Source organism: Toxorhynchites rutilus, chromosome 3, assembly GCF_029784135.1.
Source record: "Toxorhynchites rutilus septentrionalis strain SRP chromosome 3, ASM2978413v1, whole genome shotgun sequence".
Taxonomy (NCBI): Eukaryota; Metazoa; Arthropoda; class Insecta; order Diptera; family Culicidae; genus Toxorhynchites; species Toxorhynchites rutilus.
The window spans coordinates 126,149,883-126,176,877 of NC_073746.1; the positions used below are offsets into that span (position 1 = coordinate 126,149,883).

The following is a 26,995-nucleotide window of genomic DNA, read 5'->3' on the forward strand; positions in this document are numbered from 1 at the left end:
CGTGATAAGCGTTGTTAGTCCATTTGATGTTTGCGCTAACGAAATTTATCTTTGTTCGACAGTGGGAATGGAATTTTCAAGAGAAAAAATGCACTCCATATATATTATAACTATATAAAAAAAGGAATACCAACGCGTTGTGTAATGTGAAAAAAATCTGTAAGCGCAAAACTCGAGGAATGAATCGTCCGATTTGAGATGTCTTTATTTTATTGACGTGGGATTACGTCTAACCGGAGTATATGGGGGTGAAATGAAAGCCTGAGCCCAAAACATGCAGGAAAAAAGGAAAGATTTCGAATGCTTATAACTCGAACATTTCTTAATAGATCAGAAAGATATTTGCATCAAAATATTTGAAATATTTCTACGCGTCTATCACAATTGATAAAATGTTAATTTTGATTGATAAACGATTGAATAACTGCAAAATGTCAAGCGTTATCTAAACGCTCTAACTGCCAAGTTTTGATTGGGCCGATTTACGGTTTCACCAATGCAGGCTTGTACCTGTGGGCATCCGCTTTGCAAATATAAATGCAAGTATGGGGTATTTTTGTTCCCATCGAGCTGTGTTTCTCTAACACGGACTTCAAAATTAATGTGCCTGGGGGAATCTACTTTTACTTTTTCCGATTGAAAACTATGTATACATTCAAGTAAGTGGTATTTTTTGTTCACACCGAAATGTGTTTACCTAAGATGGATTTCAAAATAAAGATGTCTGGGGGAATCCAGTTTACAAATAATTTTGCAAACTGCGAATACTTTTGTACTCGCTTGTCTTTGTGCAGACCGGAATGTTTCCCTAACACGTACTTCTAAACTGAGGAGCCTGGGAAAATCGTCATGTTAGATACTAGAGGCGAATGAACTTTCGCGGTTCAAAAACTACGTAAACATGAGAGATGCAGTAATTTCAGAGGAAAATGTAAAATACAATGATCGTTTGACAATTTTTCCGTTCACATATGTTGGTAGTCCTAAACATCATATCAAACGTAAAAGGACGGTCATCAAATTTACTTGTAACGAAGAACATAATCTATTGGAATTCATGAATTGAGTCTACATGGCAACTGTTCAAACTCTTTACTTACAAAGCAAATATTCTGAATTCAATTGAATTCGAAAATTGTTTCATTCAATCAATAATTTAATCAATACAATACAAATGTTTACTAGAACAACGGTAGTCTCACGTCAACTTTGCGGTGATATCATAGATATAACCCACCCATTCTTATATTTTCATTATCAAATATGTATTCTATGTAACGGAGGAACATGTTATTTGCAAGTGATGGAAAATCTTGAACGACTATTGTGTCTGGAAATAATTTGATATTATTATGACGAATTTTGGTAGAAGTACTAGGAAAGTTATAGTAAAAATAAATAGTAATGATTCGATTAGAAGATCAGATTGGACCCATGAACATTCGCTTAGTAAGAAAACGTGAATGTTTGAAGGTATTGATAAAAAAAAAATCCGTTTTGGGTGAGATGAAATTTGCCGGGTCAGCCAGTAATGAACAAAAATGGTGAGTGTTACTTTTTCCGATTGAAAACTATGTATTCACGTGCAAGAGGTCTGGTTTGCCTGTCATACTGATAAACACATTTGTCCTCTCTTGTTCCCGGGTGGGAGCAAGGGGAGCATATTGTAGCGAAATCAGAATAATTTACCACAATATTCAGAACGGATTCATAAGCCATGATCTAATTCTCTGCCAGATCTCTAGTTGTTAATTTGTTTTCCCGTCTCGTTTGCTCGTTATGAGGAGCTATTCGATTTTTTTGCATAAGCGTTTAATCTGAAAAACCCTGTACAATATAGACAATCGCGACGCCTATATGCAATCTAAAGTGACCTACAAGCAACAGAATGATAAACTTAACAAAACAACGAATTTATCTTTCCAAGAACTCTACGAAACTCGTATAACGTGAATAACGTGATATCAGAATTTGTGCTGACCAACAAACATGCTATTTGATTTTACGCCTAAATTAGAAATAATTATTAGAAATTTAACAAAAACTAACATTTGAGAACTATGCGTAAAACCGCAGTTTGATAGCATAAAAAGGTAAGCACAATTAGCATGTAGCATCGCCATGTAGTATATGGTAGTGATCAGGACTCGAAATGAATGAATATCGACTATTCTCTCAGTCGCTTCGCTTCGACAAGGACTACTTCGGCATTCGTCGTCAACATAATTTGATGATGAACAATTATTTCCACATTTATCACATCCGACAGTGATAGGAATGGTTTATCAAAATCTGCTTGTAGGTTTACTGACACGGTAATACTTCTCGTGATACTATACAATTTGTGTGGGAATCTATGATACGCTCGACAATACATTCAATCATAATCTAGCTAGGTAGGTGTTTGCTGTCCCATCCGTTGGTTTCCCACACTTGAACCGACCAAGGAACTTTAACATCATCCCCCAAAACCAGGAGTTCCGGCTTGTAATCCTACGTTCTTATATCCGCCACTTTGAACGGAAAAAAAACTTCGCTTGTCCCGCGTCTGGGAGAAAGCCTCTTTATATCTGCTTTTGTTTTCGTCCATTCAGAAAAAATAACAGCCCTCCGGTGATAATCCTCTTATGTTAAGGAGGCTTTTGTTGACCGACGAGATTGTAACAAATAGCATCGACATATCAGAACTCACCTCACGAACCGCTGCTTCCGTTCGGGGGCACATTGGAAAAAGTGTTTTTTTTTCTGCAAAACGGAATGGAGACTTACGGGACAGGTTTATCGTTACATGTTGGCAAGGGGTTGCTGGGAAGGTAAGTTACTTCTCGGATAGCGGAAGATGTTTTTTTGCTGGGAATCGAGCGTATCATCAACAACAACAAGAACAACAACTGTCAGCTGCACTGGTTCCCAGTTCTGATTGTACAATCAGAGTAATCAAACAAAGCCTTCTCCCATGATCCGAAGTCGGGAACAGCGTGGGCAATCTAGTGTCCCTTTCGGGAATGCTTACATCTGTTTCGTTCGGTGCTTCCGAAAATCGCTTGACTGGGCACCGACCCGAAACCGTTATACTGACGCCGATGGATAAAACCCGGTAATAAAGTGGGGATGTTGTGATGGTTAGCGGTTCCGCTGTCCCAATTCACCGAGCCGGGAAAGCGTAACGAGGAACACGAGCATGGCAGTAAAAATTAAACGGCTCGGTAGATAACGCGGATGCTCCAATGTAGAAGAAGAACAGTGTGCTGATTAAAATCTCATCCGTGGAAAATATGTTTTAACAGGTGAAGCGATTTCCGTAGGAGCAGTTTAGTTTCCAATCGATAGATCATAGCAAATAAAAGGCATATGTGGGCAGGAATAACCTATATCAGGAACATATTCCGTCAATCAGACCGGATTGAAATTTAACAAATTTGAACACTTTATGAAGTGCTTTTGTCTGATATTCATCTTTGGTCTGATACTTCGACAAATACACTGACATTAAAACAACTGAACAAAGTTTCTAAATATATGTCATTACTGAAATATTATCGCCCAGCCGACATAGCGACGTAGATCGACAGTCAACAATTAGAAGTATGGATGTTACGCCGATTTTTTTTGTTGCGGTCTGTTGAAATCTAGTGCAATTGTTTCCCATACTGCTTTTGGGACAGCAATTTGTTGCATTGGAGTTGGCCTTTTAGGAACCCAGTTCATTGCGAAAGTGACACTAGATTCGACTCGGTTTTATGCGTCCTTTGGCATTCCAGGCCACCAAACACGAGGCTTCAGAATGTTTTTGAGCTTTCCTGCTGAAGGATGTCCGATGTGGACTACCTACAATGTCCTGTTGCGTAGCTCGCTATTCCTTGTTCATCAGTGCGTAATGTAGATTGTCTTCAAGCTAAATGCATGAGAAGAGCTCCACTGCCCAAGAATTTTAAATGCGGTTCTATCAAACTCACACTTCTTGGTGCTCAACGTCAGGTTTGTATGTTTTTTTTTCAAATTTAGTAAAGTAATGGTTCTCCGTAGCTCCTCCAGGGTCTTTGAGAAGACTAGGAGGTCATCTATGGAAACGATGATATTTTCTACATCTCCAAAAATCCTTGTCACTTCCCGCTGAAAAGATCGGGGGCAGAATTTACCCCCATTAGCCTGGTGAAACGGAACATACCATTCTCAAAAATCAATGTGGTGAGATCACGAGAGTTCGAGTTCAAGAAGGTAAAATGCATTGTTTAGGACGGAAGTCGTATTTTTCTTCGGAACATGTAGGCATTCCATAAATTCAATTTAAAGCTGTGCAGTATGACATTTCTAGCGGCCAAAAATCGGAGAAACGACTGTCACCGATCTGTTTCACCATATTTCCTATAAAAAGTAGACACTTAAACCAAAAAAAGTTGAAAATTTTAGGACTGTAACAGGTACTATACCTCAAACATCGGGAAATGAAGATGAAACATTGCAAAGAATGCATTTTTTCCGAGAAAAAGCGAATTCTAAAAAAAGTTGTTTTAATTATAATAAAAGAATGACTTATAAGTATATTATATTCTCATAAACGTTATTGATAAGATTTTCCGAAAAACTTGTGAAATAAGAAGATAAAACCTACGAAAAAGGAGGAAATAAGAATAAAAATCATGATTTCAACTTTGTTGGTCGGCATCTTTTTACTCCCAGGAGCTCCCTGGTCGAGTCCTGGTTTCTCTACAGGAAATATACAAAATTAAAAATATTTTTAACAATTATACATGACAAATAGTGTTTTTCATTTTTTTTTCAAGTTTTTCCTCTTTTTGATAAGGGGTATAAATTGATTTTTCGGGCCATCGGTTAATTTTGTTTTCTCTTAATTTTGGATATATTAGGCTGTCAAAAAAGTCCTGCGGTATTTTTTTTAGAATTTTCATTTTTTTATAAAATTAGTTACAATCATCTGTTTTAAGTCAAATATGCGCCGTTTTGTTCGATGACTTGTTCCCAACGAGATGCCAACTTCATAATACCCCTGTTATAGAAGCTCGCTTCCTTATTGGCAAAAAACTCGGATAGCCAATTTTCACAGGCCTCTTTTGTGGCTAACTTCTGACTACCTAGCTCGTTCGCCATGGACAAAAACAGGTGGTAGTCACTTGGTGCAAGGTCCGGACTATACGGCGGATGCAAAAGAACCTCCCATCCGAGCTTCCGGAGCTTCTGACGCGTCACCAAAGAAGTGTGTGGCCTGACGTTGTCCTGATGGAAGACAATGCGGCCTCTGTTTATCAAAGATGGCCTCTTCTTCATGAGTGCTACCTTCAAGCGGTCCAGTTGTTGGCAGTACAGGTCCGAATTGAGCGTTTGGCCATAGGGAAGCAGCTCATAATAGATTATTCCTTGACAATCCCACCAAACACACAGCAGAACCTTCCTGGCCGTTAATGAGGACTTGGCCACCGTCTGAGCCGCTTCAGAGGGCTTCGACCACGACCGTTTGCGCTTCACGTTGTCGTAAGTGACCCACTTTTCATCGCCAGTCACCATCCGCTTCAGAAACGGGTCGATTTTGTTGCGATTCAGTAGCGATTCACATGCGTCGATACGGTCAAAGATGTTTTTTTGCGTCAACGTGTGTGGCACCCATACATCGAGCTTCTTTGTGAATCCAAGCTTCTTCAAATGGTTAATAACGGTTTGATGACTTATCCCCAGCTCTTGGCCGATGCTACGGCTGCTACTATGCCGGTCTTTCTCGGCTAAATAATTCAGCGATTTTGTCGCAATTTTCGACGACAGGCCTTCCGGAGCGTGGCGCATCTTCGACGACCTCTACACCAGAACGAAAACGTTGAAACCATCGTTGTGCGGTGGAAATGGAAATTGTATCGGGTCCATAAACTGCTTAAATTTTATTGGTAGCTTGAGATGCATTTTTGCCTTTGTCATAGTAGTACTGTAAAATATTTATGTCGGATTTTCTCTTTATTTTGCTCCATATTTGCGACACTATAACTCACGAACGACTTAACCAAACAAAACACTGTCAAGGACTATATTATAGCGCGCAAAAATACATTTCCAACAAGCTATAGTATGACTCGATACAATGAATACAACTAGAACTACGCGCTTACAACGACACCTCGCGGAAATACCGCAGGACTTTTTTGACAGCCTAATATTATGTAAAACCACCACAGCTTTCAAGAAAAAATATAAAAAAATATAGCGCTCTTGGTCCTGAGACTATGTAAACTAAAAAAAAATACAATCAATATTTATGGAAATAAAATCAATTTTTGAAGGAAGTTTGGTATTTTTTAACAAAAGACTAGTTCATTGGCTTCAATTTGAGAATATGTTTTCTTTAACTTCATCCAGTTTTAACAGCCATTTAATTAAGCCACCGCATTGGTTCTCGGTCTGTCAGACCGTATGCGCGAGTATACACTCTGTCCAACTTCTATAAGACCACCCTGATTCTATTTCGTTGTAACACAAACAGTTAGAATTTCAACAAGATACATACATACATTGTGGAATGCTTAAAATAAAGTATATTTAGGGTCAATTTCGTTCAAAAGAGTTGTTTGTTTATTTATTGTGCTTGAATATGATAATTTCAGCTGTCCAGTTTCTATAAGACCACTTCAATATTCATAAATATCATCAATGAAAAGTTCAAAACGATCGGCTGATTTACAATAATTGGCAACCTTGCCATTTCGGCTAATAACCTGAAAAATTCGTGTTGGAATACTATTTTTCAAATTCTGCTGAACGGATTTCTCAATATTTTTCCATGTTTCCGAAATTGCGGCCTTGAGCTCTTTAATCGTGGTGTACCGTTTTCCCTCAGTGTGGATTCTGTGTACAAGGGTCCACCTAAATTTTCAACAGGATTCAAGTCTGGAGAGCGAGCCGGCCAGTCATAAAAAATATGTTTTGGTCCTTAATCCATTGCTTAGTTTCCTTGCTGGTATGAACAGTAGCTGGAATGTGAATTTTTTGTGACAATATCCACGCAAAACCGGTAGGAGAGAGGATTCCAGAGTATGTATGTAATCCTTGGATGATGTGGAAGCTATTTTGAGCTTTCCGGTTGCACAGAATCCCAGCCAAGCCATGCACGAGCCTCCACCAAAATCCTTGGTTGAAAAATACTGCTTCTTCTTCCGTAAATCACGCCAGTACTCGTTGAAAATACAGGACCATCCAAATTGAATTTTTTTTTGCTACTGAAGATGACCTATGAATTTTCGTTATGGTATATAGCAAAATGTATTCTTTTGGAAACATTCTTTGTCACAACATACCATGTCCCACTGTCGGTTCATGTGAGCTTTGGCAAAACTCAGACTTCTTACGATGTGAGACGGTGTAAGATGAGGAGCTTTAACCTTTTAAGCACTCTTTGTGTGAGGACTTTTTACCAAAACTTGACGAATTGTCACCCGAGTAACATTTGAATTGAATTATTGCTTTATTTGCATAAGCGGTTTTGAGGAATTCGAAGCTGTTTTAGCTATTTCCCGTTTATCCCTGTCAGAGAGCTTCGATTTACGTGGAGCTCTCCCCTTCTTGCCGTGTTCTTGAGGATTTGTCAAATAATTGAGCACTACTTGATGGGATCGTCCAATCCGACGAGCAATTTCTCTGATTCCAACATTTTCATGGTGAAATGCATCGATTTGTCTTTCTTTTCTCCCCGTGAGCACTTTTACCTTTGGCATTTTCCAGACTTATGGATAAAAACAATGGAAAATGTCACTACAAAAAAAAAATACAAACATATTCGTTTACGTTCAGCGCTTGCACACACACATACAGAGATGCCAACCAAATTTGAAAAAGCTGGAAAAATTTGAAAAAAAAACTGGAGAAAACTGGAAAAATTTAAAAAAACTGGAAAAAACTGGAAGAATTATTTTTTTCTCAATTTTTTTATATTAACAATACAAATAAGAGTATAGGGCCCTCATTGACCATCTTTGTGTTGTTACAGAATAACTACGTCCACTCAACAGTCATCAGCGATAGAGATCGATTCAGTGTCGGAGTCCTGGCCTCTCCCTATCCATATGTAAGCTCTACTTGCAACAAGAAAAACATCGCGCTGTTCTGCTGTGAACAACACAATAATGATCATATGTATCAGCTGTCTCCGCTGTCTGGTGGTCTAAAGCTTGTTTATCAATCCTTCACAATGAAGACAAATTCATGCGAATGTTTGCGAACTTTTTTCGCCAAGCAATCAGAACGAAGCGCGGGATCACTTGCGAGAGAGCGAAAAAAAAAGATAGAACTTCCCAAGATAGTTTGACAGATTCGCATGATTTCGTAATTCAATGTGAATGACTTTAGCGAAAACAATTCGCAAGGATGAATTTCTCAAGTGAAAAATTCGCTCATTCTGAAGCAAGCTTAACTGGATAATGGAAGGACAGAAAGAATACTCTTACGCCTAAATGGCGGCTGTGTAATATACCATATGGTATAGAAGGAATTCTCTTACGCCGAAAAATGGCAACAGTGTAATGTTCTATTTATAGATATGATAAACATGTGACATGAACACGATTAAAATTCGGATCTGTTACAGCTAATATGCTAATGAGCCAGAAATAAAGAAATGGGATAACAAAAAAAAAAGGGTATACAATGACAGTGTCATTATGTAGCATTGGTACTTACGTATTAGTGCCACCGGAGCGTTATTTTTAATATGAATTTATTTTTTTCTTAGTGAAATTTATTGTTTATAATTTGGGGAAGCAGGTTGGCTTGCGAGAGGCCGCCGCTTCTGATAGCGAGTCTGGGGTCGACTCGAATTGTGTCACCTCGATGAATTGGGGCCGTCTCTGTTCCTTATCCTCGTTAAATGGGAGCTTCGCCACCCTATTACTTTACCCTCAGAATAAATTTTATAGCAAAAAAATAAACTCATAAAAAATTGCGCTTCGTTTGTGTTAATACGTAAGTACCGTAGCATTTTTAAATTTCCTCAATCTGTTTATGATAATTATTAACATTATACTTTTGAACCATACTATGGCAAACACAATTTGTGAAAGTGTGAACGAACTTGGGCAGTACTTTTCTAAATACGCTCTTTATTACTTCTCGGTACCGGTCATGTTATTAGCCCCTTCGGCAGAATATCCTACAAGAATATCCAGCTTCCATGGTAGTCCGTCTCTATTAACCCTTTGTGGTCGTATTAAATTTGGTCATGGGTATCGTACTGGTCGGAATTATTTTTCCTTGAAAAAGCAGTAATACATGGAAGATTATGAAATGTCATTATTTTTCAATTTATTTTATGAACTATATGTATGTATTAACTCAACAATGTATTTCAATGTGATGTTTTTATATAGAAAATATATTATTTAATTCGTCTTCGTGCGAAATCTTTCGAAATAGTCTCCAGGAGTATGAAGTATAATCAATACATAATTTTATTTTTATTATCCATTGAATATGAGACACTTTTGCCATTAATGCAATGAAAGTATAATTAATGCCAGCAATGTGTATCCGAAAACATCAGCACTTTTCAATTCTAACAAAGATTTTTTTTACTGTTTATTCAGATGACATAAGACACTAATGCAAACAATTGTTCTACTCTTTGAAAACAACTTCTTCAACATAATTCAAGCCAGCGGTTGATCAAATATTGATTTCAGCGTATCCGGAATGATCAGAACTTTTCACTTTAGATGAACAAAGATTTTGTCGCTTGAGACATTTATGCAAACAGTAGTTCTGATGTTTATGAACAATCGTTTTCATCACACCATTGTAACGGCGAAAATCTGCTGTTATGATTTTTCGTCCCGCTTTATTATGCATTCAACGCACTGTGCGTTATCTTTTTTTTATATCTGTATTATAGTGACTTTCAACTCATTTGGCTGGTTCGTCACTTTTACTTCCATTTTTGGAAGAATGTCGAGAGTGAGAATTGATCTCGTGACCTTCAGCGTGAGAGGCATGGATGTTACCACTACGCCAGATCGCCTCCCTGTGCGTTATCTTGTGTAGGTGACCACTTTGTATGATACTTCATACCGTTATCTACCACTCATAAGAGCACCGTATTGATTCGTGAACATGTTCATTAGACATCAAGCTTCGTTTAGGAAAAGCATAAACTGATACTTGGTTGGGTAAAATATACGATTAGCATGATTTCTTGCTGTGGTGGCTGAGAGCAGACAAACGACCAGAACGGTAAAAAAGGTATGGTGGCTGAGAGCAGACAAACGACCACAAAGAGTTCAAACAGGCAACCACAGTCAGGTAAAACGTTTCTGAGTCAGTTTCGATAACCTCAATCAAGTCGTGGAAGCCGTCTTAACAATAGGGAGTAAAAAACTTGAAATACCGAAAAAAAAGCGGCATAAAACTTTGAAAATAAAAAAAAACTGGAGATTTTTGGCTGTTTTGCTGATATGCTGAAAAAAAAACTGGCTATATACAGGAAAAACTAAAAGGTTGGCAACCCTGCACACATATGAAAATCATGCAATGTATGGGTGTCCCCGATAGCTACACACTAGAATATAAATTGAAACATGGTTTGTTTATAATGACACGAAGCAGCAAAATCATGCCTTGATTTTATAGAAGTTGGACAGAGTGTAGGAGGGTATATTTTGTACAACTGTGAGCTATAGACATGGATAACTTTGAGTTTAACATGTACCAAATTTTTTGGTTCACTCATGAGAATAGTCTCCAATAGATCGCTTGAAAGTTCGCATCATAGTCGGTGTCGATTTTTAACCTACCATCATGTACATTCAAAACTTGTGTTAAATGAACATATGTCCATTTCAATGCAAAACGACACTACCATTGTATGAAACTCGACAAACACAATGCACCGCCGCTTGAAGCGACCGTTGGGCGCGATTTGTGCATTGGTTCGTTACGGAGTTACGGGGAAAGAAGTCAAACAAACCACATTGATGCTCGAATAAATGTCCCGTTTCCGATCAGCTCACGCGACCGATCTTAGTTGTATGAAACCATTGATAGGCTTACAGTTGAAGAAAAAACAAAAAAAAAAATAACCTTATGTTATGACCGCCGCTGTTTTCAGCATCTAGTGTGTGTGTATATTGTGATAATCCAACCCGCGAACGGTGTTGTAGAGACGCAGTGTATGCGGAGGTCGTAACGTATACCGGGGGAATGTTAGTATGATTCAACTTACCCGCAAAGTGGTATCCACTCGCTGGTCGGCGAATTTTCATGCTGGAAAATAATTTCCACGTGGGCCGACTCGAGCGGCACGTGAAGTGGTCGGTTCGGTTCGTACCCGGTGCGGTTAGCGTAGTACAGCCAGGATGAGATGATTTTCGATGCGGGGATGTAATCGATATCCGTACCGAAACTAGGTGCGAGTTTCAGGAAGAATAAAAGCAAAACAAAAAAAACATCAGGGAAATAGACCAGAAATGGGAAAAAAGATAGAGCAACTAGATGACGCTTAGCGTGGTGTGATTTCTGTGCAGGATTGATTTTGTTTTGTGAGGTTCGATGAATGGAACCAATTTTCCAACAATTTGGGGCACATATTCCAGGATGGGAATAGGTCCGGGGCAACTTTTTCCCGATGCTAGAAATTTTGCGAATGCTTGTAGTGATTGCTATGATGGACATTTACGTAATGGAAGGTGAAAATGCGGAACGGGCGCACGGGAGTGGTTTTGCATGTTAACCCCCTTGTTGAACGAAGCGCTGATTGAGCATTTGAGCAATGGGTAATCTGAAGGATAATTGCATATAGCGCCGCTTGAATTTCGTTTTGCGCGAACTATTCTTTTTTACCCTTTAAAACGTTGAAAAAAAAAAGCCGCAAAAACTCGCCAATTCCTGTTACTGAGCCTGATGAACACTCCGGATTGTACACAGGACAAAATGCCAGTGTCGGTTGGGGGTTACGGTGGAAGTGATATTTTCAACAGCATGTATATATGATGAGCTGAAATGCCTGCCGACCGAAACATCGTTCATGTGAAAAACCACAGAAAGTGTAATTTGCATAAGGTAAGTCAATAAACATATCAGCACTGCTTTTAGCCGCACGCATTAGATAACGATGGCAAGTATGAGTGGATGCTGAGGATGATGGTGATGCGGAACACACACAAGACCTAGGTAGTGTGCGATTCATAATGCTGTGGAAACGGGTTACACTCAATTGGAAGCTAGGTTTACCTGTTTTTAGCAAAGTAGAACCGGGGCAGAAAAGATGTGAGGTTTTTGTACGAAATCACAGTGACGAGTACTGTCCCGTTGGATACGATATCTAGCAGCGAACTTGTTACGTCCATTTCCATATACAGTTGGTCCGAGTAGAGTTGGTCTCTGGAGGGGATAGAAAAGCGCAGGAATTAATGAATTAGCTTATCTGGCTGTTAATGTGGCATCGTAAACATGGATTACAAATAGATGTTTTTGGATTTAATTACATAGTTAGTTTTCAAGGTGAATAGCGTAGTGAATAGCTCACATTTAATTCATTTGCTTTACAGACACATTTTTGACGTAGGACTACATCTTATGGTAAGGTTCCCAGATATGAAAACATGTCATGAAAACATGATCAGTCGTGCACTCACGCTTGTAGAAGACGAACGAAAACAAATAGCAAGATTGGGTAAAAACAGATTTGAGTACAAATCTTGACCATCGGAAACATGTATTTTTTCAACATACGGGGAAACTTTGAAATAACGTACAATTCAATTTAAAACAATATAACGTACGACTTATATCGAAGCATAAAAAAGAACTCAGAAAAATAGCTCAGATTACTATATTTGGTGGCGCTTTTTGAGTATGGTTAGTACATAATGATAATAAAATCCAACTAGAAGGTGAAATCAACCTTTCTCGTCAATTTTGTTTCACACAGTTGATTGAGGGTAAAAAGATAAATAACTAAAAAATAAGATTGAAAACAAACATAAGAATCAGAAACAAACATGAGAATTTTGACACCAATCAAACCAATTCATAGAAATGATAAATGGTTTTGTTTCCATGATCCTTCCCTGATGATGTTATCAGACCACTCCTCACATTTTTCTACATGCCTCAGGCATCTTCCACAAAACACACTGCCCGTTTAGAGACCAAACTTGCTCTTCAACATACCTAACCGAAACATTGGCACCATTCAAAGCAGATTCATTGGATACGTTGAGATTGTCGTACTACATTTTCTAGGACTTTTAGATGGTAAACTTCTACGCTTATGCAATTCAGAACATCGTGTATAAAATAAAATATGTGATAATTATTTCGGCGAAAATCTTTGCTTCGTCTAAGAACTAAGAGAAATAGTCATGATATTTTTGTAATGAGCCTTCAGCGTCTGTATCACATGCTAGTCCAACGGTTGCAAACAGTAAACATCGGTAAACAGACAGTTCGTGAGGGTTATTAAAAATCCGATGGTTGTTGAACTCCTCACTTAACTTGAAATTAACTTGTCAATAACATTTCATTTTTTGAATATAGGAAAATAGATAAATTATCTGTATTTTTATACTACAGCTTGTTTGGTACCTTTAACCAATCCCGAAATACAAATGTTTTGTGATTCCGGATTCTAAATGAATCAAACCTTAATCCACAGTACGAAGGGAAACATCATGAAAAAGGTTGGTTTCGTCTTCTAGTTGAATTTATTCATAAACAAAATTCATAAATACAACGTACAATTTTGAGAGTAAATTGTACGTTATATCGACGTTACCCTGTATAATGTTTGCCCTAAGACTAACCATTCATTCAGCTCGCGCAGTCCGAAGACATCGGTCGCAAATTTGTTCGCGTCTATTATAGAGTGGAGATTATACCGTTATCAGTTCGTGGCTGGTGAAGTTATTTCGCCCTAACGGGGTTCTCTTTATTGCGCGAGTGAGGAGAGCAGCAATCACTACCAGCGTGAGGAAGTCCTCCACGGTATCATCGCTGTGTGTACTTTAGCATCGTCATCGATTCCATCATCGTGTTGTGGTGCGATATACCGTTGCATCTGTGCCGAGCGATTGCCACGCGGTTCGATTGGGACACCGTTTCATTTCATTCGCATTGGTGTGCGATTTAGGTATAATATATATTAGGTTTAGATATCTGCCGTAATGTCAGAAGGTCATGTTGACATGGAGATTGAAACTACTGTTTCCTCCTCACTAGCTACAACGGGGGCTGGGAAGTCGCTTAAACGCGTTCCCCCCTCAGAAGATGTCTCTTCAGAGAAAGAGGTAATCTACCTTAACAAGCCCCCCTCAAGAAAATTGGCAAACTTTTCCTCTTTGCCCCCTCAATCTCCCGCTCCAGCTTCCGCTCTACTACCGAACCTGCCTCCCAGCCCTACTGATCCCGCTCCCGTTCAACAATCGACCTCGTCCTCCCCCTCAGTTGTTTCCTCTCCTCGTGTCAAGGTCTATCCAGACGATGCACTTGGAGCTGGTCCATGGGTTGTTTTTTTCCGGCCTAAACCAAAAGGAAAGTCAATTAATGTCATTCAGGTTTCGAAAGATCTGGCAAGATTATATTCCTCCGTTGTCGAAATCTCTAAGGTTAGACCGAACAAACTGCGTGTTGTCGTGAGTGATCGGAAACACGCGAATGCAATTGTGATCGACGAGAGATTCTCCCTAGAGTATCGCGTCTACGTGCCCTCCCATGACGTAGAAATCTCGGGGGTGGTAACTGAAACTGGTCTGACGTGCGAAATGGTGGGTGTTAAAATTTTGGACAGCCGCCAACTAGGAAAAGTATCCCAAGAAGAGGGAAAAACTAAATTCACGCCGTCAGACTCGTTTCGAGTAACTTTTGCTGGTTCCGCTCTACCTGACTACGTCATGGTGGGCAAATTGAGATTGCCTGTGCGACTCTTCGTGCCAAAGCCCATGACTTGCCAAAAATGCAAGTCAGTTGGTCACACTTCAGATTATTGTGCCAACAAGGAGCGCTGTGCCACTTGCGGAGAGCAACATGAGGGGAAATCGTGCAGTGCGACTGAGCATAAGTGTCCATATTGCGGAGGATCCCCACACGCGCTCTCAGCTTGTGAAACTTACAAGAGTCGCTGGGAGAAACAGAAGCGCTCTTTGAAGGAACGTTCGAAACGCACTTTTGCGGATATTTTAAAGGGCGCTTCTCCACTGGCCCAACAACAACAACCAATCAACACACAAAATGTCTTCGCCACGTTGCCCGTTGACGAAATAGAAGCGGACACAGCTAACGGGGGCACACCGTTCATTTTCCAAGGGAATCCCCGGCGCAAAAATGTGACCACTCCCAAAGTTCAAGGACAAGCCCCTCCGGTGATACCCCCTGTTAGCATGCCTAAAAAATCGAGTGCAGCGGACAAGCAAAATCAGGTTCCTCCTGGTTTTCGTGGGACTAATTCACCTTCGAATGGCCCAGCACTCGAGGGGACATCAAAAACCCCAACTGTCCCTGTTTTTCCGTCCAGTTCAACTTCCCAATCGGGATTTATAAAGTTGTCTGACCTTTTGGACCAAATCTTCAAGTGTTTTAATGTTTCCGACTCCATCAGAACCATTGTAATTTCAATGCTTCCAGTATTAAAGACAATTTTGCAACAATTGATGCAAACATGGCCCCTCCTTGCAATGATTATCTCTCTTGATGTCTAATTTAAATAGAGAGGTCGGAGATATCACTGTTTTACAGTGGAATTGTCGTAGTCTTATCCCTAAATTGGATACATTCAAATTTTTAATTCATAAGTTCAATTGTGATGTTTTTGGTCTGTCCGAAACTTGGCTTTCTTCGCGAGATGATCTCTCTTTCCACGATTTTAATATTATACGCTTGGACCGTGATGACAGATACGGAGGGGTACTATTGGGTATCAATAAGTGCCACTCATTTTTTCGAATTGACCTTCCACCTATTGGAGGGATCGAAGCTGTTGCTTGTCATGCAAACATCAGAGGCAAAGACCTCTGTATTGTCAGCTTATATTGGCCTCCGAGAGCTACGGTTAGACGCAATCAACTTGTTGACATGTGCTCACTCCTTCCTGAGCCACGATTTATCTTGGGAGACTTCAACTCTCACGGAACTGCCTGGGGGGAACAGTACGACGACAATCGTTCATTGTTGATATATGACCTTTGTAACAGCTTCAATATGACCGTTTTGAACACTGGGGAAACAACACGTGTACCTAAACCTCCTGCTAATCCAAGTGCTCTTGGCCTCTCGCTTTGCTCGAATACACTATCGTTAGATTGCAAGTGGAATGTAATCCAGGACCCCAACGGCAGTGACCACTTGCCAATCAAAATTTCCATCACCATTGGGTCGAATTCTTCTGAATCTATAAACATGGCATATGACCTCACAAGACATATTGACTGGAAAAAATATGCGGACGCAATTGCTCTAGCCATCAATTCCAGAGATGGTTTGCCTCCATTGGAGGAGTATAACTTTCTCGTTTGATATATGACAGCGCGATTCGCGCTCAAACGAAACCCATCCCAGGCTCCACTTTTCGTCAAAGGCATCCCAATCCATGGTGGGATAGCCAATGTTCCAAGCTTTATCAGGATAAATCGAACGCAATTAAAGCTTTTCAGAAACGTGGAACCATTGAGAATTTTCAAACGTATTTGGACCTTGAAAATCAATTTAAAAACTTGATCAAAGGGAAAAAACGTGCTTATTGGCGAAATTTCGTGGGAGGTTTGTCACGAGAAACGTCAATGAAAAAATTATGGAAAGTGGCTCGAAACATGAGAAATCGCTCTTCATCGAATGAAAGTGAAGAATATTCACATCGATGGATTTTTAATTTTGCACGGAAGGTTTGTCCCGATTCCGCTCCTGTGCAAAAAATTGTTCGAGATATACCACAAGATAGGTGCGATCTTAATTCCGAGTTTTCGATGGTAGAATTCTCTCTTGCTCTCCTTTCTTGTAACAATTCGGCTCCAGGAACGGATAGAATTAAGTTCAACTTGTTAAAAAATCTCCCTGATGTGGCGAAACATCGCTTGAGAAAATGATCTTGTTTCGCCTTGATCGTTGGGTTGAAACGAATGGCTTACTCTCAGATACACAATATGGGTTCCGGAGGGGCAAGGGGACGAATGATTGTCTTGCGTTGCTTTCTTCAGAAATTCAAATGGCTTACGCCGAAAAAAAAAGACGGGTGGGTAATGTCGGGGACATAACCGGAGTGACGTAGGACTATTCAAAGGGGACAGCTTTTGTTAAATATATATTTTAAATTTATCGTTTTATTTTCTTCTCCTACGTGAATTCCTACCTATCTACCTGAAAAATGGATTAGTTTACTGTTTACTCTTTATGAACATGTTGATGGTTCTGAAAAGAACCTTTGGTGTTGTGTTTTTGTTATCACTCGATATTCCTATCTTGTTCGGTTAAACCTTCCTGTTTAGCTATTGCGTTTGCCACTCGCCACAGCTTTCACAGTTGGAAAATTTCTTCCCATCCAGCTTGTGACATATTGTACAGTAAATTACATTCAATGGCACGTCGCATTACCACCACTCAGTGTCGGATTGGAGATAATTTTAACCTGTAATTGAACATTTGTGATGATAGTGGTACAGTGTCGACTTTCAATGTGGGGTCATAATTTGGACCCCGAACTCTATGTTTACAAAAATGTCCAACTAAATATGTCGCATTACTGGTCCGTCCAATTAGCTAAATGTCGAGATAAGTGTAAATTACTGTACTTTCAATCTAGAAGCAATTTAAGAATTGGTGAAAATCAATAAGCTCAGAACAACTGCCAAATTCACATACTCATCATATCCTGGCGAACAAATTATGAAAAAATCAATTTGTGTTTTATTATTATTTTGGATATTGTTTTAGAAAGCATTGAACTGTATTTCCTAAACTCTTTTTTGGAAGGTTTGATGGCCCTGAAAAGCGCCTTGTTTTATGGAATGGTTCCAATTTAGAAAACTTAGTACTCGTGGTTTTGAAAAAAACCATTTCGAACGCCCTCGATGCCGCCTTGTTCTGGATTTGCCACCAAAGCAGTTTGTATAAAGAACAAACTTTTTTCTTCTGCTACCTGATGCCGTTTTGCGATTGCGTTTGCCACTCGCCACTCGCTGCAACTGCCTGTTGTTGTCTTGATGTGTTCTGTTCTGAATGCGGTTTTTCTTATCGTCGCGAGCAGCTTTACCAGCCAACTCGATCACTTTGGCGGCCGAAACAATATAACGCCGGCTGGTGCACTGATGCTAACGCGCTCGGCCTAGCTACCATTGCTAAGCAATTGGCGGATACACCTACGAAGAACTGCACACCTGCACGGTTCGAGTGGGACTTTGCCTTTTCCTTAATTTGTCCTCCTTTGTTACGTCACGATGCCGATGCCGTACAACCACGTGGGTTTACGGTTTGAAAGAAAATAAGATATTTTTTTGGGGTCCGCCCCTTTTTATACTCTAGCGGTACACACTCACAGGATAGAGACAAATCGGCAGACTCAGCCAGAGGGGCGAGTCCAACGAGACGAACGAATGAGCGTTAAAAGGGAGCGATGGCAAAAAAATACATTCATTACGATTAGTTCGCTCGTTGGATTCACATGCAAGCTAAAAAGGGTCCTTTTCAGGATCACAAAATTATCTTCAATCTAAAGAGTTTATTGTTTTGTTATCTCTCGATATCCCCATCTTGTTCAGCTAAACCTTTCTGTTTAGCGATTGCGTTTGCCACTCGCCACAGCTTTCACAGTTGGAAAATTTCTTCCCATCCAGCTTTGTGACATGTTGTACAGTAAATTACATTCAATGCGACGTGCCGAAGCGCCACTCAGTGTCGCATTGGAGGCGATTTTAACCTGTAATTGAACATTTGCGATGACAGTGGTACAGTGTCGACTTTCAATGTGGGGTCATAATTTGGATCTCTATGTTTACAAAAATGTCCAACTAAATAAGTCGCATTACATGTCCGTCCAATTAGCTAAATGTCGAACTAATAGTAAATTACTGTACTTTCAATAATCAGGAAAGTCCCCAACTATCAATAAGCTCAGAACAACTGCCAAATTCACATACTCATCAAATCCTGGCAAACAAATTATGAAAAAATCAATTTGTGTTTTATTATTATTTTGGATAATGTTTTAGAAAGCATTGAACTGTATTTCCTAAACTCTTTTTTGGAAGGTTTAATGGCCCTGAAAAGCGCCTTGTTTTATGGAATGGTTCCAATTTAGAAAACTTAGTACTCGTGGTTTTGAAAAAAAAACCATTTCGAATGCCCTCGATGCCGCCTTGTTCTGGATTTGCCACCAAAGCAGTTTGTATAAAGAACAAACTTTTTTCTTCCGCTACCTGATGCCGTTTTGCGATTGCGTTTGCCACTCGCCACTCGCTGAAACTGCCTGTTGTCTTGATGTCCACCGAACCGAATGTGTTCTGTTCCGAATGTGGGTTTTCTTATCGTCGCGAGCAGCTTTGCCGGCTAACTCGATCACTTCGGCGGCCGAAGCTATATAACGCCGGCTAGGTGGACTGGTGCACTGGTACTAACGCGCTCGGCCTAGCTACTCTTGCGGGGAACTCCAGAACGACACGGTTCGAGCGGGTTTTGCCTTTCCCTTCACTTTTCCTTCTTTACCATGTCCAGACATGGCTGCTTGGGTTGGTTTGTTGATGTGTTGTGATGCGAACCGATGTAGTGTACGGTTTGAATGAGAATGATCGTTACGACAGCGGAGCGGGGATTTTTAAGCTGACTGGCTGGCTCGAGAATTACGCATGTGTGAGACTGCGACCAATGTTTCGTTCATTTTTTTTCTTTTTCCTTTCCAATCGTGCTTCATTCTATTTCGCTGCTGCTCTGGTTGCCCGTTTTGGTCGGTACGATTTGAGGAGCACAAAATGGACCAATCAAAAATGGGTACATAGTGCATTTTGACAATGCTTGATATTTCACAATTATTCAATTATTTATCTCAAGAAAAATGAAATGTTATTCGTTATGATAGATGCGTAGATATATTTCCTATCAATTGATGCAAAAACCTTTGCGATCTATTGAGAAATGCTCGAGTTATAAGCGTTCCAAATCTTGCATTTTTTCCTACTTGTTCAGTGCCTAAATTTCCATTTCACCCCCTATATCTTCCGGTTAGACGTAGTCCTACGTCAAAAACAAATGGCTTCAGTATTCTTGGACATAAAGGGGGCCTTTGATTCTGTTTCAATAGAGGTTTTGTCAGACAAATTACACTCTCGGGGTCTGCCGCCTCTGTTGAATAATATGTTATATTATACTTGCTTTGTGAGAAACAGTTGAATTTTTCTCACGGGGATTCGACAGTAAATCGGGTCTCCTACATGGGCCTCCCCCAGGGCTCAAGTTTAAGCCCCCTTTTGTAACTTCTATGTAAGCGACATCGACAATTGTCTTACACAAAATTGCAGCCTAAGACAACTTGCAGATGACGGAGTGGTGTCTGTCGTAGGATCAAACGAATCCGACCTGCAAGGACCCTTACAAGATACTTTGAACAATTTTTCAACCTGGGCCATTGGGCTAGGGATCGAATTCTCCACGGAGAAAACAGAGATGGTGGTTTTTTCTAGGAAGCATAGACCAGCAAAACCAAAGCTTCAACTTTTGGGTAAACCGATCACTCATGCTATGTCATTCAAGTATCTTGGGGTCTGGTTCGACTCCAAATGTACTTGGGGGGCCCATATTAGGTATCTGAGTAAAAAATGCCAACAAAGAATAAACTTTCTCCGTACAATTACCGGCACATGGTGGGGAGCCCATCCCGAAGATCTTATAATGTTGTATCGAACAACTATTCTCTCAGTGATGGAGTATGGCAGTTTCTGTTTTCAATCAGCTGCCAAAACACATCTCATTAAACTCGAGCGAATTCAGTATCTTTGTCTCCGTATTGCGTTGGGATGTATGCCCTCAACGCATACCATGAGTCTCGAGGTTTTGGCAGGCGTACTCCCACTAAAAGATCGCTTCAATTTATTATCTCTTCGGTTCTTCATCCGGTGTAAGGTTATGAACCCATTGGTGATCGGAAATTTTGAGCAATTGATCGAGCTAAATTTTCATTCTGGATTCATGAATTCATATCATGAATTCACCTCTATGCAGGTTGTTCCTTCTTCGTATATTCCCAACCGTGTTTGTTTTCCTGACTACATCAATTCCTCTGTACATTTCGATCTGTTCATGAAGGAGAAAATCCATGGAATTCCAGATTATCATCGATCGGGGATCGTTCCTACGATCTTCAATGCAAAGTATGGGCGTGTCAATTGTGATAATATGTACTTTACTGATGGGTCCTCTATGAATGAGTCCACAGGATTTGAGGTGTTCAACGAAATTTTTAGCACCTCCCACAGTCTTCAGAATCCTTGCTCTGTGTATATTGCTGAATTGGCAGCAATACACTGGGCGCTGGACAGCGTCGCCTCACGACCTGTTGAACACTATTACATTGTAACGGATAGTCTTAGCTCTGTCGAAGCTATCCGTTCAGTGAGGCCGGAAAAGCACTCGCCGTACTTCCTTGAGAGAATACGAGAAAATTTGAGTGCTTTAACCAGACGCTGTTATGTCATTACCTTTGTCTGGGTCCCTTCACATTGCTCAATTCAGGGTAACGAGAGGGCTGACTCATTGGCAAAGGTAGGTGCAATTGAAGGCGATATTTATCAGCGTCAAATCGCCTTCAATGAATTTTATTCTTTAGTCCGTAAAAATACCATCGCTAACTGGCAACGTAAGTGGAACGAAGATGAATTGGGTCGGTGGCTTCACTCGATTATCCCTAAGGTTAGCCTCAAACCATGGTTCAAAAGTCTGGACTTAAGTCGGGACTTTTTTCGCACCTTCTCTCGACTCATGTCCAATCACTGTTTGTTAGACGCGCTACTCTTTCGTTTTAATCTTGCCGATGGCAATATCTGTGCTTGTGGCCAAGGTTACCACGACATCGAACACGTTGTTTGGTCGTGCGAGGAGTATCTTGTTGCCAGATCGAATTTAGAAAACTCTCTTCGGGCTAGAGGAAGGCAGCCCAATGTGCCGGTGAGAGATGTGTTGGCTCGGTTAGATCTTGATTACATGTTCCAAATATATGTCTTCCTAAAAGCTATCGATTTTCGTGTGTGATTGTCCTTATATCCTTATATTCTCCTTTTCCTTTTCCTTCGCGAGAATTCAAATCCCTTCTTACTAACAATAGAATAAGGTGAAATGTAAATACATGTTATATATAAGATAGGCTTAAGAATTGAGTATGATGAATGTGAGTGCGAATGTGAGTGTGAACATTGTCAACATATCCTTATATTCCATCCTTTTCCTGAAACAAAATGTCACCCTTCTAAACTCGAGCAAGCCGCGAGTAATCGGTTCTCTACTTTGTTAATGAAGTACAGAACCGATTACTCGCGGCTTAGAATTAATAAAAAATGTTTATATATATTTGTAACTATACAGATAGGAGCTTGGCTTCTTTAAACTTATGTAACTGAGCCTGTAAAAATAAACGATTTAATAAAAAAAAAAGACTAACCATTCTCGATATATTTCATGTTTTAGACAATGACAATTTATTTCGTGAAACAATAGAAAATCCATGGTGCTGCTGGTCATTACAACTGAGGATCCAATATCGCGTTCAATATTATTTAACATTGAATGTTTTTAAATTCATAAATAAAAAAACACTCTATGTCAACCTTTTTAAAATTAAAAGGGTGAAATGAAATAAAATAAAATTATTTCAAAAAATATCGAAGGGGACATGTTTTGAGCTATAAACTATTTAAAATTAAATTCAATTTTGTAGTGAGAGTTTCTAACTGTGTTTTTAACCCTCCTGTACTCGCGCACGGTGCCACAGACCGAAAATTGAACTTCTCTGTAATGTTGACATTGTGTATTTTTCAGGCTTTATCGGCATTTATTTGAAGAAGAGGGTATGATTGAATGAAAAAACTCAAAAAATATGTTTTCTTCGTCTTTATTATGTTTTAATAGTCATCTAATTTAGCCTCCTCAAAATAGAATAATTTTTGATACTCCAACACAAGTAACGAAATTCGAAGTTTTCACTGTTATTGATTAAAAGTATGCAACTAAATATAATTCATGGAAGTATAAAGAGCTATAAAATCACATAAAAAGGTATTAATCGATTGTGGTTTCATTGGAGAAAGAATCAGAACATAGCATAACTGCATGCTCGAAACAAACATATTTTTCACATTTCATGCAATAAAGTTTGCATATTTCTAATATTTTTTGTCTCTGTTTTCTCGGTAAACTAAGAATTAATGCCTTTCTTAGTTGGGGCATAAAAAGAAGATATAGAAGAATTTCTAGGAACTTCCTTTCCTTTTTCTTGTTTTGTTGTAGATATTGTCCATGATAAAAAAAAAATATCCCCGAAACTGTAACTGTTAAAGATTACCATAAGCTACCGATTAGTTGACAATTTACTGTTTACAATTCTTCCACAAGTGAAACTCTTTCACAAGTGTGTATATGTATGACCATTATATTTAGCGAATAACTATACGAAAGTCAAACATTCATATTTTGCTTTTGAACATATGAATCTAACGACGAATATATCGACGAATAGTTAATATATGGATCCGTTCAATCCAGTTACAAAAGGGACAGATATCAAATAAGAATAGTCCGGTATTGATCTTATGCATTATATTCAATAAATATTCTACGCCACTAACATTAATTTATACATTTCGTTCAACAATATTCTAGAATATGAAAAAAGGCACTTGTCCAAAAAAGTTACTCCTATACTCGCGTCGGTGTGTCAGACCGAAAGTGTTAAAAAAGTGGCACACGTCCCCTTTGTACCAACATATGCTATACGCTAAACGATGACGAACGGCGAATAACGAAGCTAGAGAGAATCGCAAAGTCGTAGTGTTGATATTTTCTGAGAAATGAACGAATTATTGATTTCTCGGTCTGACAGACCAATGCGCGAGTATAGGAGTGTTAAAAATATAATTTTTCATAAATAGTTCATTAATATCCCAACAACTTTGCTGCACGTAATATTTCAATCAGACACCTAAATTTCGAGCTATGATTTTTGAAAAAAACCTCAACTATCCTGTATACGCGCTTATATAATAATCAGTGGAAATAAAAATCGGTCATCAGATAATGAAAAATGTGACTGTAGGTAATAGCCAACATGTGTAAAAAGGATCAAAAAAATCGAAGAGGGTTGAGGTAGAGGTCGGCTGATTTGGGGTGGAAGTGCTCATTGATGAAAACATCGTTTTTAACCCTATACAATCATACCTCGATATAAGGCAATTTTTTTTCTCGTTACGTTATTCGAGTTACGTTGTATCGAAGCAAAAAAAATTTTTTTTATTGATGTAAAACTGTTCATGGTTACTTAAAAATGCACAAAAACTTTTTTTTCTATCACTCAGCAGTATTTATAAACCTCTCTTATGCCCATTTAAGATAATTATCGTAGACAAATATGATCAGTCGGCAGTTGGATATTCGGCTTTTTATTTGTGAATACGAAACTGGAAGACATTGCATTTCTGCATAAAGCGAATAAAGGATTAAATTACACGATTTTTTTTCTGATCTGTATTCAACTACTTAAGGGAAGATCAGAGTTACTTAATGGGAACTTTTTTAGACCCGAGGATCAAGTCAGACTATTTAGGAGCTCTTGAAACGTGAACAGTATTGCTGACAATGTTATTGGAGTACATAAAATAGCTTGCGACCAGTGTGACCACACGTACAGATTTATCTTCAAAGATACAGATTTTTTCGCTATTTTTGGTACAGATTCTGTACGATACAGATTTTCGTTAAAAAGTACAGATTGGTGCAGATTTATTCCGCGTGTGACATTTCTTACATTTGAAGAAAGCAACATTATGGTACATGACGACTTTTACGCCGCAGTATCGCTTCATAAGGACGAAATTGTATAAGCATCATCAAACACTCGAATGACTTGCAAATGTAAATGTAGTATTTGTAGTAAATAAATTAGTTTTTTTTTCGTTCTAACAAAATATATTTTTTCTGCAACGGATATTTTCGATGGTACAGATTTTTGGTACAGATTTTTTGAAGAAAAAGAACAGATGAGAAAGATTTTTAACCCCTCTGGTACAGATTAAAATTGGCAACACTGCTTGCGACGAATCTTCTGAGAGTATTAGCTCATCGTCGTCTTCAAAACCTGTAAATGAACAAAAGAGACGAAACTGAATAAAACCTCGTACACGAAACTCATGACACATCTTTTAGGACTGTTTCAACGAAGTGGCAAATAAAAATAAAAGTTAGTGTCGCGTTCAGGAAAAAATTCCATTGCTAACGAAATCGACGAAATGGAAATCACGATTGCAATCGATTCTAAATTTGGTGGTCATTAAAATCTAAGCAGTCAATCGTGGACAAGGATTGTTAGAGTTTATCTTTCAGCTTCTTGCAGTAGTATTACAGCGAAGACTGCTCTTTGAAGTAGACCTGGTGTACGAAGCAGAGCGTAATCGGTGGTCATCATCAACATTTGAAAATTTATTATAAGTCATCAGAATTTACCACTGGATAATTTTGAGTACTATTCATAAATTATTGTTATGAGTAAATATAAATTTAATTTGAAAAAAATCTGGCATTTCAGTAATCATTCTTATTTGTGGATAAATGATAGCAAGACCATGCTATGCTAGCTGGCTAATGAGCTATTTTGTTATGATTTTTAAGGAGAAATTGTGGATTTTTTTCCAATATCTGGTATCCGGCCATCTAGCAAATATTTGCCGGATAGGCCGGATGTCCGTTTCATCTCTAGTATCAATGTTTATGTTATAGTTTCTATGTTTGACTTACTTTATCTCCAAATGGAAATTCCTCTGAGTTTTGTTCTTGAAACATGTTCAAAGTTATGCTAAAAGTTCAAAAAATGCCATAATATCAAGTGAAATGATCACCCAAGAATATCAGGTTGAATGTATGCGTATTTCATAAGGGAAATTGTCGTGGACTGTAATACAAAACAATCCGTACATTGTTTTTCCACAAGGTCCTTTTTATGAAAAAATATGAAATAAATTCAGGTAAAGTAACACAAACATATTGCCTGAAATGTTCTAATCAGCTAAATGTACCGATCGGAGTCGTTTTCAACGTGAAATGTCCGTTAAGTACAAATTCAACCATGCATCGTTATGCTTACGACACATATGCTTTCCAGAACTAAATTTATTCAACTTTATCCGTATTCTGAAATTCGATCGAGTCAGAACTATCCGAACGAATCCCAACTCGACTCAAGTCCAATCGTAATGACGCATCCTTGCCATGAAATTCGACATAGACGACGTTCGTGTTCCATTTCAGTGAAGAAGTATTCAATTTCGAACGGATTCCAGAATGCAAGAGCTGGTCTCGATCGAATCGTGAAATCTGTTCGAATTTCAAATCAATTGGATTTCGAAATATGGGTGACTGTTGGATATTGTTACCACAAACAAGATTCATGCCCATAAGGTGATCTGAAGCTTCAATCGCCTTGCATGGCCGATGGAAAATGTACGAGCGTTTTCCTAAAAATTTCACTGACGACGTAAGCGTAAGAAGATTTCCAATATATCGACGAAGAAATACTGATAATGGTGATTAATCATTCACAAATTTTAACAACACCGACATTGACATTGAAAACCATTCAATGTTCATATTAACACATTGCGGACCACTCACGAGTTTTCTCGTGTTTCGCGTTCCATCTGTTACGGATGGTTAAATCCTTGGTTTGCCAAAAATATAACGAGTCCTACCGATGGCTCGCCTTCGTCTCATTCACACCGAAGTAAACGATCTCATTCGTGGAATCCGAACAAATGAAGCGTTCAAGTTTGCCCCAAAACGT

The 26,995-nt window shown here is 39.0% G+C and overlaps 1 protein-coding gene across 7 annotated transcripts in view; it reads right to left on the reverse strand.

Moving 5' to 3' along the window:
* LOC129774820 (uncharacterized) overlaps positions 1-26,995 on the reverse strand; it is a 676,155-nt gene that overhangs the window by 111,871 nt on the left and 537,289 nt on the right. For all 7 annotated transcript variants that reach the window (XM_055778819.1, XM_055778821.1, XM_055778817.1 and 4 more), the window contains 2 exons: positions 12,214-12,363; positions 11,207-11,386 (listed from right to left, as the gene is read on the reverse strand). In XM_055778819.1, coding sequence (XP_055634794.1) covers positions 11,207-11,386; positions 12,214-12,363 — 330 coding nt within the window. The remainder of the gene's footprint in view (positions 1-11,206; positions 11,387-12,213; positions 12,364-26,995) is intronic.